Source organism: Micrasema longulum, unplaced genomic scaffold (assembly GCF_059751315.1).
Source record: "Micrasema longulum isolate JH-2025_06_02 unplaced genomic scaffold, ASM5975131v1 h1tg001913l, whole genome shotgun sequence".
Taxonomy (NCBI): Eukaryota; Metazoa; Arthropoda; class Insecta; order Trichoptera; family Brachycentridae; genus Micrasema; species Micrasema longulum.
The window spans coordinates 2,711-18,631 of record NW_028279087.1 but is presented as its reverse complement, the minus strand read 5'-3'; the positions used below and the strand labels follow the sequence as shown (position 1 = coordinate 18,631).

The window sequence follows — 15,921 nt, the reverse complement described above, 5'->3', positions numbered from 1 at the left end:
ATGTTACATCACCGCGCGCAAAGGGATTATTTACCAGTCTTTTAAGAGTTTATCCACAAATTTGGAATATCCAGTGACCGGTTTCATCGCTTTCGCGACATCTTCGAGGAAAAATAACTTTATTTAATTTACTTACATATAACTTTGAAGTATCTATCCTTACCTCTGTTTTGTATAAATACATTTAACTCTTTAATAAAGATACCAGTCTCGAAGATGTCGCGAAAGCGATGAAACCGGTCACTGGATATTCCAAATTTGTGGATTAAAGTATCACTCGTGTTTTATTTATGTAATAAATTATACTTTTCACATATTATCACAGGTTAAGTATTCAAAAGGTTATAAATTAATTTGTATAAAATTTCTTAATATTGTTCTTTATTTACTATTTAGTTTTCTCATGTATCTCTATAATAATGTATAAACTTATATGGATGTATATGTATGTGTGTATGTTTTCATATGTAAATTTATTAAATATTTTTGTACCCCATACCTATGTTGGTACATTTCCTGATTTTGACTTATTATTGTATCTTTTAGCTTTTCTTATGTTATCTTTAATTTTAACTAAATTTACATACTTATGTTTCACTGCTGCACTTGAATGTAATTTCTAATATATGTAGAAGCCCTTAGGGCGTGTAAATTAATAAATAAATAAATGCAAAAATAAATAAATATTATACATAGTACGAGCTAAACCCGGCAATGCTTTTCTATTGCTATATTTGAGTTCATACTCATATATAGATTAAACGAACACAATCTTAGCTATTTTTTTACAATTATTAGATATTTTAATGTTTTTTCATGATGTATTTTTGTATTATTTAATTTGGTACTCACTCTTATTTGGCATATTATTGATTAGTCCGATTTCTTATTATAGTATAGAGTGAGTTTCTAGAAACCATATCTCAATCAATTATGTCAAAAGTGATGGTATTTACAACGGGAAGTGAGGTTACTGACTGCATAATAAATGTAAACAACGAATGTTTAGAACAAGTAGAAGAATTTGGGTATCTGGGAAGCACGTTTTCAAGAGATGGAAGAGTAGAAAAAGATGTTGGAAGAAGAGTGATTGGGGGCAACAAAATGAACGGAGCACTAAGCACAGTAATTGCTAATAAAAATATGTCAATCAAAGCTAAACTGGCAGTGTACAACGGGGTTTAAGTCCCAACACTTATGTATGCAAGTGAAACATGGAACTGGCAGAGGAATGATGAAAGCCGAATGAACGCGGTTGAAATGTGATCTCTAAGATGAATGTGTGGGAAATCAATGTATGACAGGGTTAAGAATGATGAAATCAGGCGAGAGTGTAAATTTGAGTCAAGTATAATTGATAAGATTAAGAAAGGGTCTCTGAGATGTTTTGGTCACGTAGAACAAATGGACAGCGAAAGAATGGTAAAACAAGTATATATGGCGAAAATAAACGGCAACGTTAGACGAGGACGACCAAGGAAGACGTGGCATGATCAGATAAACCAAAATCCTAAGTCTGGTCATGTCAAAAGCAGACAGAACCGAAGGGCATGCATGACAAGATGTATGAATGTGGAAGAACCTAGGAATGTATGCCAGGATTGACTTGTGTGTCGGTCCATTCTCTCTGCCAACCCCTACGGGAAAATGTCGTGATGGCAGTAATTGTAATATCTCGATTATCATTGCAATTATGTTTTTATACATGAATATATATTATTTTTCTATTGATTTCAATGATACTATTATTGCGTATATTTGATTATGTATAAATATACGTTTGTATAATTTGTATTTCAATATTTTTATCTGATTATCTTTTTTACATTGTATTCTTTGGAATTTTATTATTTATTACTTATACCTTGTTTTTCTAGATTGTAATTCTATTGCATTACATGTCATTATAATTTAATATAATTGATTTTACTATGTTTTTTTATTGTTAATTATTATGGCTTGCACGGGCACAGCCTTAAAAGCCTTAATAAGTTCATTAATATTTAAACAAGTGTAATTTTAGATGAATGAAAGAATAAATCCATAGTTTGATGTCAATTATTGCATTTAGGTCAAAATAAAAAAAGTTGTGTTTCGGATTGCATAAATTGTGAGGATATGCGGCGGTAGGGAATTTCGATAAATAGGTATTTCAATATTGTTTTCTTGTCCCTGTCTTGCAGATGCCTCCCCGATACTGTGCGAAAAAAACAACTGCATGTCAGATCTTTTGTTAGAATAGACAAAATCAACGTTTCGCTGTCCCGTTTTCCGCACCTGAAAACTGAACCGATTTGATATTTATATTTTTTTGGACAAAGTATCAAAATATTTTTTTTGTATAGGTAGGTTTTGGGTTTTTCAAAAATAGTTATCATACCATGCACCCGAAGACAGCAGATAAAACAGGGGGTTTTTAAGGGTCTTTAAACGGTTCTAGCTTCCATAATAAACAATTTATCAAAAAAACAAACCAATAGGAACACGCCAATAGTAAATTATTGCTTTAGTGCCATAATCCAGACAGAAAATACGGGAATAGGTTTGCATGAAAAAGTCAGAGTGCGTTTCCTCTTCATAATGCTTTTACGTAACCATAAAAACAGGTTCGGTTTGCTTAAATAAAACCATTCGCCTATTAAAACACATACTTCACCTTATATCCTGTAAAATTATGACACTTAACTCATGTCCAAACGATCGGTCATGCCCAACGCGTATTTAATGTAATGAAAGAAATGAAGAAATATGGATGTTTAAACATAGGCAAAATGGTGAATGTTACACAGTGTGTAAAATGGCCACTTAAACCAGCCGTTGACAGGTCATAAGCCCTGTAAATGGCTAGACATTCATATTCCCTTTTCTAAGGTATTCTACATCCCTGTTGTAATTTGTTAATCATATCTATGTTTGTTATGTATTGTGGGCTCCACACAACGGATGCAAACTCCAAATTACTGCGTACAAAAGTGTTGTATAAAGTTTTCAATGTTCAAAGGTTTTTTTAAAGCAATATTTTGAGTTTGTCCAAATTTTTGTAGCTAAAGACTGGATTCAACTCCCTGGGGAGCTGTTTATATTAACAGATTACAACAGAGATGAAGAACATTTGAGAGAAGGTAATATAGAAATCTAGGCATCTACAGGGCTTATGACCTGTCAATGGCTGGTTTAAGTGGCCACTTTACACACTGTGTAACATTCACCATTCTGCCCATATTTGAGCATCTATATTCCTTCAATTCTTCCATCTGTTGATGTTTGTGAAGTTAAAGAGCTGAAACCTACTTTCAATTAGATGAATCTCACTCGCACAGTGTGTAAAGTGGCCACTTAAACCAGCCATTGACAGGTCATAAGCCCAGTAGATGCCTAGACTGCTTTATTACCTTCTCTCAAATGTTCTTCATCTCTGTTGTAATGTTTTTCAAAGCGTTTGGAAATTCTTAAAATGAAGCCCAGCATTTTTTTTATTTTTTATTTATTTACAATTTTAAAAAACCCGTTAGGGTTACATTAGAAATTTAATATTGTCAAGTCATTTTATGTCTCGTCTAGTCTAGTTAGTTCAGTCATCATGTGCTTTTTCAGATTGATTTTAAATTTGTCTCCATTAAAAGTTTTCAAGTAGTAAGGTAGGTCGTTGTAGTGTTTAAGTCCATTATGTAGTATTTTTGACCTGTGTTTGTCTTTGCTTTTTCAATATGATAGTGTTTTTGTTGTCTGGTGTTATATTTATGTATGTCAGCATTTTTGACTAATATTATGTCGTCGTCTTGTATGTTTCCCAGTGTTATTTTGTGCACAATTTTTAAGGTCTCAATTTTAGTCATTTGGTAATCTTTGGTGGCCATTTTCAATGAGTTGTAAATAACTTACTATTAGAAAATGAAAATCAAGTCGAGATAGAGTGGGGTACGAACCTCGGACCTCTGATCCACGAGTCCGCAATATTTTTTTCGCATTTTTCTAGAAACTTTGCCGTATAATTGAATGCTCTAATTTTTATCGCGCACAAACATTTTTCGTATCCAATTTTCCAAATAAACATAAATAAGTAAATGCTTTGTGACTTTAAAATATTTGACTGAAAAGGTCGTTATTTAATATGTGGGTGTATAAGTACGATCAAAGTAATTTGTAACTGTCGTTATAAGCGTACGTCATTTCAAATTATAAGTATTTTGATTTACAGACTGCATTATCTGATTTAAATCCACGTCGTTTACATACATAAAAGCGTAGGCAGATACTAAACTAGACCCCACAAATCTTTATCAAAAACTAATTTCAGTATGTTATTTTGATTTATTTATCCATATTTATATTTGTTGCAACAGAGAGGGAAAACATTTTTGAGAAGGGAATATGGGAGTCTAGGCATTTACAGAGCCAATGACCTGTCATTGGCTGGTTTTAGTGGCCACTTTACACACTGTGTAACATTCACCAATCTACCCATGTTTAAACATCCACACTTCTTCAACTCTTCCATCTGTTGACTTTCTTGAAGTAAAAGAGCTGAAACCTTTATCACGTGGGTGAGATTCATCCGGCTGAATTATAATTGACTCAGATTTACACTCTCGCCTGATTTCATCATTCGTAACCCTATCATACATTGATTTTCCACACATTCGTCTAAGAGATCGCGTGTTTCGATCGATCATGTTTGAACATCCACATTTCATCAACTCTTCCATCTGTTGACTTTTGTACAGTAAAAGAGATGTAACCTTTATCAATTCACCTACTAGGCAACGCCTGAAAACAATTTTTACTTCTTTTACCAGGTAGTTAATTCAAAAATGTTTTGAGTATGTCCAAATGCTTGCAGACTGGCTGGATTTTCTCCCTAAGGAGTTGTTCATTTTTTAATTTGTTGCAAGAGAGAGGGAAAACATAGAATTATGAATGCGAACGTGTGTTTGTCTATATCTTTGTGTTTCCTGAACGTCGCAGCGGAGCGACTGAATAACGTAATTTTTAATAAAAAATAATGAAATATAGAAATGAGTGAGATTATTTGAGAATAAATGGACGGTAAGTTGTTAAACTGAAGCATTTATATTATTAATATTTTAATAAAGCATTAACTTTGTGGTCAACCATTTTATTAAATGTAATTAAATCTTTGTATATAACCGCTGATCGACTTTTCTATGTCTACCGGTTTCGAGACGTACCCGTCTCTTCGTTTAAGCTTATTAAAATGCATGTCGTGTTGATTTTATATATTTGTGCAACAACTATGGTGAAGGTGTACAGTGAGTTTTGCATGTTGGTTTAATTGGTGTTCTGACGAAGAGACGGGTACGTTTCGAAACCGGTCGACATAGCAAAGTCGATCAGTGGTTTTATTGGTTATATTATGTTGGTCCAAGATCCTTTAATTTTCTAACCAAGGAACTACAAAACATCAAATCACTGGTACATTTTAAAGTAGGTTTGAGGTCTTGGATCAGCATGGAAGGAACAGATAGACACATTCTTTAAAAAAAATATTAAAATTTAAAATAAATGCATTCTGCAAATTAATCATGTTTTCGTAATATCAGCATATGTTAATTTAGTTTTTCTTTTCTTTTTTTTCATGTTCATTTCATACCATATATATATGCTATAAACTTTTTAATAATTAAAAAAGGAATGGCCCACGCTCAGACGCTGAAGTCTTTGTGGGCATTTTTTCCAATTCATGTTATAGCTTAATTTTAAAATGTATTTTTCTAATATGTATATTTGTAATTATGTCTCTTTGTTAATAATATGTGTATGAAAAATAAACAAATAAAAAATATTAAAAAAATATACAAATATTCAATAACAGTTGGTAAAGTATTAATCATTATTTTTAAATATAAATAAAAGGTTCTACGATGCGAATGTTGATGGATGCAGAAAACGAGGAAGACCGATAAAGACATGGTACAATCAAGTCCATCAAATACTTGAAGATGGACATGTCAAAAGTAGGAATAATCGGCGTGCGTGCATGAGAAAATGTATGACTGTAGAGGAAGCGAGGTCTGTATGCAAAGATAGAGTGATATGGTGTTATATCGTCTCTGCCTACTCTTACGGGGAAACGGCATGATGGTTTGTTGTTGTTGTTGTTTATTTTAGACGGGTTATGGTTCCGTGGGCGTTTTACTCTATTCGAAGTCAGAATCTTGCTATATCACAATTTGTTTACTATTTTCTAAAAACATTAAAAAGGGAAGATTAAAATTTTACCATAACTTTTGCGTTCTTATTCAAAATGTATATGGGCTGCGAAAAAATAAAAATAAAAGCATACAATTTTACGAAAACGCAAATGTGAGTAAACTTATTTTATTGAGCCGGGTACATTTAGTAATCATATTTTGTTATAAAACTGTATATGTCCTTCGAGCCGGATAAATCCAGTTATGTGTGTTTACTAAACCTAATTTCGTCCTTCGAGCCGGATTTTATTTATTTAATTATCTATATTTTTCTCTTACAAACTATAATTGACAATAAAAATAATGTGACCTCACTGGGGTTACCCGTGCCGAGGACCCTTAACAATATACTTTTTAGAAATGTTTTTACATTAAAGAATATACAAAAAAGACTAACTTAATAAACAGAGATAATTAACAAAATATTCACAGTTTTAAAAACTAGGTATGTACATCTATATTATTCACATCATAAAACGCACAATGAAAATAACAAAAACCTAACATAAGCTATACAATTGTGTTAAATCCTCTATGGTCCTTCGAGCCGGATAGAATCAGCAATATGATAACTTATTTCTCTATGGTCCTTCAAGCCGGATAGATCAAATTATACATTCTTAAAACAATGAAATACACAATTAAATATTTTAACTTACCCAGTGATTTTCCCAGTTACCGGCGATAACAGCAGAGCCGAAGGAACGCGCCGGGTTCATTGAGGAGCCAGTATAGTCGATAGCCATCAGGTGCCCAAGGGTGATGGTCAGGCCGATGGCGAGGGGTGCCATGAACTTGGAGTCAGGCTTGTGTTCGTCGCACACCTAAAAAGAGAAATAATTTTACTTTATGTTTAAACATTCACTGAATTTTTAATTTATTTTATTTTATTGAAAAAAACGGCACTTAGTGCCTTTTACATATTAGTTACAAATACAATTAAATATACATACATGTAAGCTTAAGTAATACAGAGCATTTAAAACAATATTATTAATTAACAAATTAAAAAAGTCTAAAAAAGATAAACTATATAAAATAATAAAATATTACCAGTTATAGAATTATCGATAAAAAAAAAGATAATTTGGTATTAGAAATACTTTGAACCAGTTACAAAAAAAACTAAGAAAACATTTTTGAATAACATTAAATTTTTTTTTTTAAATATATGTATTAATATTTAAAACTAATACTTAGGTAAATAGTATATATTTATGTATAAAAATATATAATGATGTAAAAAAAATGATGCAGAGAAAGATTTTGTACTTATAAATTAATTCAAGAAAAGAAACGAAAAAAGAAAAAAAACCACTAATAAAGATTTTTAAAACAATTCTTAACAATAGTAACAAATAGTTACCTAGAACTATTACCATTGAAATAAAGAAGAAGAGCCGTTCTATATGTACTAAATTTCATGTGAAATGAGTCACCAACGTCCTGGTACTCATTGCCTAGAGAGTGAAGTCTATTGATGACTGCATTTTTACCATATGATGTCGAAGTATTGTTGCCACAATGCCAGTGGTAAACCAGTAAACCAGCCAATGACAAGTCACAAGCCCTGTAAATGCCTTGACTTCCATATCCCTTATTTAAGGTATTCTCCATCCCTGTTTTAATTTGTCAATCTTAATGACTCCCGAGGAGGTGAAATCCAGTCTTTTGTATACGAACATTTGGACAAACTCAAATATTGTAATGAATTAATACCGTTTAATATTTTACTAAGGCTTATTAAAAGAAAACCAAGCAAAAATTCAACTACCCTGGCAATACTAGCAAAATGTCCATCTTGTTTTATTTAACAATCTGACAGACAGTAAAATAATTGAATTTTAAATAGTATTATTTGTGAATTCGCTACTTACAAATGAAATGTGATCCCACCCTTCCTATTAATCCCAGCAGTATTTTGACACTTAAAAATGACACAATACGGCATAATTGAATTTAAATCGGCAGTTGCGTACTGAGCGACGTCAACGGAGTAACAACGGAGCACTTTCGTACGTACGAAATACAAAGTTTTGTAAAAATTTGAGACTACGTGTAAATATTTGGAATATTCACACATAAAAATACTATATTTATGGAGTATCAATAATTATCCTGCGATTATTATGTCTCGTTACATCAATTTGCTGTTACGTCTACTATGTAAACATTGTTTTCTTTAATAAATATTGTTTTATTCGACTAAATATAAATCAAATGGTACATAAAATGACCAGCCGATAGTAAAAACGTAATGTGACTATAAAAAATGTCGGATTAAATTTATGGACCATTACAAATTGCTTAGAGCATTTATTTGCTTTGATCTTTTGGGAAAATAAACCAAGAATACTAAATAATAATTGAGACCAATTGTATAATTTTTCCGTTACTCGAAACATATTGTTATTTATTTATTTATCTACGAAAGGCCTAATTATTATATTTTATTTTCATTGGGTCCTTCGAGCCGGATAAATTCACTAAAGTGTTGCCTAAATTCAACCCTCATGATCTTTCGAGCCTGATACATTTAGTAATCATATTATTATTTATTTTTTATGGATAACTTATTTAGCGCCATTTTCGTAATAAAATACCTCGAGGGCGCTTTACATGGTGATTCTATTGTTAAGTTAATTTAATTGAAGCTTTTAAATTTGTAATTGAATTAAAATAATTTATTTTGTTGTCACGTGCTACGGATTTATTCAAATGATTTAGAGAACAAGTGGGTTTTAAGTTTTTTCCGAAACATCACTTCACTTTCACAGCCTCGCACCTCTGCTGGGAGAGCATTCCATGCCATAGGGCCTGCGACCGCAAATGCGCGTTCACCAAATTTAGTGCGCTGTTTGCGTAGAGGTATAATAACTTTTCCTCTCGCCGTAGACGTAGCTGATCTAAGCGTGAGACGCCTGTCAGCTAGTTCATCTGGAATGCATAGTTCCCTTAGATATTCCGGAGCCGAGTTGTGCAGTGACTTATACATAAGCCAACAGAGTTTGTATTCGACCCTCTGTGGAAAACGTAGCCAGTGTAGTTCCCGAAGTAGTGGAGTGATATGACTGAACTGAACTATATATTCGCCCAATGGGCATTTTTTAAGGACATATTTATGCATAGAAAATTATTATAAGGAAAGTAGAAAGACACAATGGTATGTAGTAGACTTCGTGGGAGTGGAAGCGGGAGAGAGGTGTTTAGAATTGAATTTGATTCAGTGATCGTTTAAAAGAAGACAACTTGTTATCAAAGAAATCAACACTGGTATATTTATTTATTGTGTATGCAGACAATTGGTAGAATTCCATATTTAATTTGGTAATGTATCCAAAATAAAACAAGTTTATTGGATTATAATTCTACTTAATTTTTTATAAAATATACATACATATTTTATATATTATTTATACCAAATCAAACTGGTATATTTGTTGGAAGTTATGTATGTTAGTAAGACTCTCTATGTCCTTCGAGCCGGATAAATCCAGTTATGTGTGTTTACTAAACATTTTTTTGTCCTTCGAGTCAGATTAAATCCTCTATGGTCCTTTGAGCTAGATAGATTCAGTAATACGTGAACTTATATCTCTATGGTCCTTCTAGCCGGTAATAATAGAGACCAATTGTATAATTTTTCCGTTGTTTGAAAAACATTTATTTATTTTTTTACGAAAGGCCTAATTATGGTGATGATTTACAGCACAAAATACCCAAGATATATATTTTTTCATTTTATTATTTGTCAAACTAAGCCAAAATTTAAAATAAGTCATTTTACATATCCATCATATTATCAGAGCTATGATTTTTTTAAACTTTTGTTATTTTAAAATTAAAAGTTGTTAAATTGGCTTCCATTAAACCAAAAAATTATCATAACACTATCGTTGGTTGATTCGGAAAAACAAGACATGTTGTTCAAAGTAATTCGTTTTAAATCAAATAAAAAATTCATGCATTTTCAAGGACCTACGCCGTACATTTAATGCTGTAATTTTTACCGCGCGTGAAATAAATTTTTTATATCCAATTTCCCGTAGCAGTGAATTTCTTCACTATCCAGATCAAATGCGGGCGGGCCGCATGGTGTTTTTACACAGTGAGTAAAGTGATCAAATACCAGTCAATTACAAGCCATAAATATACTGAAAATAGACTTCTTCTCGAAACCCATACTAATTTCGTTGTCTCTCACTGGGAGTTTGGCGATTCACACACATTTAATTAACTCCCGAACACATTGCATTATCAATCTATTAGGGATATTACGTACCTACATCTGATTGATGTGAGTTATTGAATATTTCACAAGCTATTAATCGACGCCATTAAAAACAAATGCTTGCATTAAAATAGGGTCAATATTATACACAATTCGAGTACTTCAAGTGGGAAGCGATTGATGTTATAACGCAGGCATGGACAACCATTATCTAGTCTGGACCAGATTGCCAATTTTCTTCAGAGTTGCAGTCCGGAATATCAAAATAACCACCCGCACATACAAAATATGCTTAGAATTTCGACTCAGCGAACACAGTATGGAAATAAATCACAGTGATTCAATCACAATTTTAAAAAATATGATGCACTCTGGATTTAAATTATTTTCTTGATTTATCAACAGTCTTACTTCTGTAATATCCTATTTAATATAACATAATATGTGTATTATACTGACGCGCTCAGGGGTGCTATTCTGAATTTTATCTACCCCATCATCATTAGTAGCGCTACAGCCCGTTGTGGGCCCTGGCCTCCTTCAGAATCTATCTCCATTCCTCCCCGCACCCTGCGGCTCATCTCCAGTTCGTCAAGCCAATTGCTATAATGTCATTTTCCACATTATCCCACCATCTTAATTTTGGTATGTCTCTGCTTCGACCGCCTTCCGGATTGGTGTAAAGAATCTTATTTGGAGTACGGTTATCATTCATTCTGTGCACACGGCCCAACCATTGTAATTTTTATGAATTGTGCAATGTTGGGTTCGCCATACAGTGCCTCTAATTCATGATTAAACCGTCTCCTCCACACTCCGTTTTGGTTGACATCACCAAATATCCTCCTTGGTATTTGGCTTTTAAATACTAATACCGTGTTTTCATCTCTTTTGGTCATAACCCAGCATTCGGCACCATATGTAATGACCGGTCTGAGGAGAGTTTTGTAAATAATGGTCTTAGTTTTTCTAGTGAGCAATTTGGATCCCAAATGTTTAAAAAAGCTGTAATAACATCAGTTTTCTGTCGATAGCCGTGCTCTAATCTCGGTACTTTAATAATTATTGTTATCATTAGTAATTTCAGTACCTAAACATTTAAAGGAGTTCACATTGTCTATGTGGTGTGACCCAACGTCAATTGCCTGCTGTGCATAGTTTATTAGTGACTTTTAGATATATTTATTTCAAGACCCATGTCACTTGCAGCCATTCTTGGCTTTAAGAAATCATCTTTTAATCCCGGGACAGTTCTGGATTTAAAGTCTAGGTCATCTGCATAGGCTAATATCTGGAAGGTCTTTCTAAAAATAGTTCCTGTTGCTTCTACTTGTAATACAATTGCCCTTGCCGGTACTGGTATGAAGGTAACAAAAACCTTAGAAATTAAATATTACAATCTGAATTATCTTCTTTAAAAAAAAAAAGAGAGAATACAATTCTATAAAAAAAGGTTTCAACTAAAATATTTCAATAACTTTTTTTTAAAAACGACAAAAACTGTTTTTAAGAGAGGAGTTAAGGACCGGATTTTCCTTAGTGGGGAATTTGAGTGGGAAACTCCTTGATGATTTTCCGAAAGTTTTAATTTGCTGTTTACCATATTGATGTGCCATATATTAATTTTTAAAAATAATTATTATGTTTCTGATTCAATATAATATTTGTGGTGATATACTCGTATGTCTGTGTCAACGAATTAGTAGTCCTAACTCAACACAAAACTTTTAAACCCATGGAGTCAGGACTCTAAGTGAATAAAAAACTAAAAAAAATAAATGACATGTCATCAGCACTGTAGATGCCTCCTCTTCCACATTACCATCTCAAAAATATTTTTCCTCTCTGTTGCAACAAATTTAGAATTTTGGTGTGATCAAACCTCTATATTTCCACGGGCCGGGGGTTGGCCACGTGTGCTATACCAAACGGTACCGGGTAATGGCGTGTTATATCGGGCAGGGCTTTTGAGAATATTATTTATGAACTGATAAAGCAGACGTGAGTGTATCGAACCGCCAATAAACAGCTGCCAATATTGGCAATAGCCTTGATAAACAGTTACAAAATACATATAATCGTCATCATTTCGATATCAGCACCCAGTGGTCAGGACACTGGTCCTATGCACCATAGAGTCATAGAGTTGTCGAAAATACCCGCGTACTGAGAGCTATTTACAACTCCTCGGTGCGAAGTAGACTTGAGAGTGGCTCGATGATTCGGGGGCCACATGAACTGAAGTACTCTCTTGTGATGGGAACACAAAAGAAGTTTCTGATACATCTCTACATGAGAGAGTGCTGGTATTATCCTCAGCTCTACCCGACCGAGTTTCTCCAGGGTATGCTCGGCTACAACGGTTTAGAGACTAGAAGGAATGTGTATTTAACTAGACATTTTTATCGATTGTTGCGCGTTATGGTCGATAATCCTGTAATTTAATCACAAAAAACTATCGACGTGCTTAAAAACATGCCAAGCATTTCATCGATCACAATATCGGCATTTACTATAAAAATTAAAAAAATAAGTAAGGAGTATCTAATACAAAAAAGTGAAAATTTTTCAAATTAAACTCCGCGAGCAAATATCGTGAGCAGCTTTGGCAGTTTTATTCCCTCGATTGAACGCGAATAAAAAGAGGTGTCGAAAATGCTCACTTTCATCTACTTGACATTCCGTTTTAATGGCTTGTAATAAAATAAAACAGTAAATGAATGGTAAAAGCAAAATCTAAGGGAATTCTGCATTCCAGATGAGCTAGCTGACAGACGTTTTACGTCAAGAGGAAAAGTTATTATACCTCTACGCAAATAGCGCTCTAAATTCGGCGAACGTGCATTTGCGGTCGCAGGCCCTACGGCATGGAATGCTCTCCCAGCAGAGGTGCAAAACTGTGAGAGTGACACACGTTTTGTATATCCGAATTATGTTTCCAATAATCATGTGTTCATTGTACTATACGACATTTCTTAGGCATCCAGATGTTTGCTAACTGAGATGGATATGTTCTCATCATCACTATGGCTGCATCATCTGCGTGGCATGCGATGTTAATGACCTTATCTCCCTTGGTAGATTCACTCCTTTTTTCATTCTTAAAACTGTTTTTTTTAATACATTTATTCTGCTTGTGTAAGAAAACGTTTTTGACGTATGTGTTGTTGTGCTGTATTTAGTTATAAAAGTGCTAACCTTGCTTTGTTTCTTTGTTGTTCTCAATATGTGTTATTTTTTTAATGTTAATATTATTTATGTCCCGAATTGATTTGTTGTGACCCCGGGAATGTAATTCAACGTTTTATACTTGTAAAATATATGATTTATGAATAAAAAAAAAATAATAAAAAAAGAGTGAAGCGATGTTTCGGAAAAAACTTAAAACCCACTTGCTCTCTAAAAAGGTGAATCTAAAAAAAGGTGAAATTAAATTCACTTCTTTATATAATCACTTTTTAAAGCGCCCTTAATGTATTATTTTACGAAAATGGCGCTATATAAGTTATCTAATTTAAAAAATAATCTTGTAGAGTAGATTTTTTTTTTACGAATGACGTATACCTTTCACCTTTTTTTTCTTCGTTTGGTGCTCTTTTTTCAATTCTTACACAACTTATGGTTACACCAATAGGTTGATATTTCTGTTTTTAAAGGCATTAAAGGAGTCATCAGAAGCAAGCCACAACATTTCTTACATTCTTTATAATTCATAGAATTGCACTTTTATTTTCGCGTGCAGGAATGCTGTTAGTTACAATGATTCGTCAAGGAACTAATTATTTAATATTATCGTAGGTATCTAGAGCGGCCATTTTGTGATGCCGACATTTGATAAGATACGTAAGTAGCCAGATACACTTTTTTGTTTTAATTTGATCAAATGAAAAATGACGATTGTATTATTTTTCTTTTCGCGAACAGTAGCAAGTAGAAGAATTTGTGTATCTGGGAAGTATGTTTTCAAGAGATGGAAGAGTAAAAAAAGATGTTAAAAGGAGGGTGAATGCGGGCAACAAAATAAACGGCGTACTAAGAACAGTAATTGCTAATAAAAATATGTCAATCGAAGCTAAACTGGCAGTGCACAACGGAGTTTTAGTCCCAACACTTATGTATGGAAGTGAAAGATAAAACTGGCAGAGGAAGGGTACAAGCCGAGGCAACGCGGTTGAAATGCGATCTCTTAGACGAATAAGCGGAAAAATCAATGTATGACAGGGTTACGAATGATGAAATCAGGCGAGAGTGTAAATCTTAATCAAGTATAACTGATAACATATTACAAAAGAGATAAAGAACATAAAGTAATATTATTTTCCAATAAACTTGTTTTATTTAGGATACATTACCAAATTAAATATAAATTACTATTTTTTCCGTAGTTCTGTCGGATAAAACATCTCTCATATATGAAACCAAATCAAACGAGGATTATTATTAAACTTCGTGATATATTATATTATGTCGGCCTCGTGATGCTTGCACGTTTGCCTACTTTCTTTTCTGGAAAATGCAGAAAGCCGATTTTGAGCTAACCTAAATCCTCACGGGTCACGGTGGGTTACTGGGTTCATGGGCTACCGGCATCGCTTCAAGATCTCCGAGATCGACGCGACCCAAGTGATGATGACACCTCAGGGTGTCCCTCACCCGTTGATGCGTTGCCCCTTTCGGCTCTCGGAGAGAACAGATGGAGGCGCGATGCGGAAGTTTTGGCGAGGACCTTTGCGGCATCAGATCGGTGATACTTCATGAAAAACTCACACGAGAGGTGAGAGGTGAGAAAATAAACCAAAGTAGGACTCAAAATGCCGGAAACAATCTTCTAGAGGAACGGATGGCCTGTCGATGACTATCCCAAACTTTCAAAATTTTCATTTTTTTTAAAAACACGCACTATCCTGGGTTCAGACTAAAGATATGAACTCTTTTTTTCCATGATATATTTTGTTGCCCTTTAGTAATAAGGAATATTTTTATGTTTTTTTATATCTTTTATTTCCTTTTTTAATTTATATTTATAGATAAATAAATCGCCGTGTTGTGTCTCGCAAAAACTCGAAAATGGCTTGACAGATTTACGTGCGGTTTTTGCAAAATTTTCTAATTCACGTCCTCAAGGAAAACAATAACATCGTCAATATGTTGAGTAGAAAAAAAGTTACAAGCAAATATGTGTTTTCATCGATTTTCCATGGTTGCATTCGACTGAAATGCATATTACAAAAAATTTAAAGAATGTTGTTTTTTGTAAATTAAAAAAAAAGTATTTTAACGTTTACAAACATCAATAATATTCAATGGATACTGAATTGATTAATTTCCGAACAATTTCTTTATTTCTACATGTTAACATATTTTTAATGGATTTTTAATAATGTTTAAAAAAAATTAACCGACATTCGAGACATTTTTGAAAACCGGATTCTTACACAGAATGCACCACTGCCGGTAAGTAGCGTAGAGTTTGACATT

The 15,921-nt window shown here is 33.2% G+C and overlaps 1 protein-coding gene across 1 annotated transcript in view; it reads right to left on the bottom strand.

Annotated features, from left to right (window-relative positions):
• Positions 1–15,180, bottom strand: part of LOC148273567 (aquaporin AQPAe.a-like) — a gene marked incomplete at its 3' end in the record, with an annotated part of 34,443 nt that extends 19,263 nt beyond the window's left edge. Inside the window, exons 1-2 of the mRNA XM_088238520.1 lie at positions 15,028–15,180; positions 6,872–7,036 (exon numbers count right to left, since the gene is read on the bottom strand). Of these exons, the coding sequence (XP_088094646.1) occupies positions 6,872–7,036; positions 15,028–15,180 (318 nt within the window). The remainder of the gene's footprint in view (positions 1–6,871; positions 7,037–15,027) is intronic.
• Between the last annotated feature and the right edge of the window lie 741 nt (positions 15,181–15,921).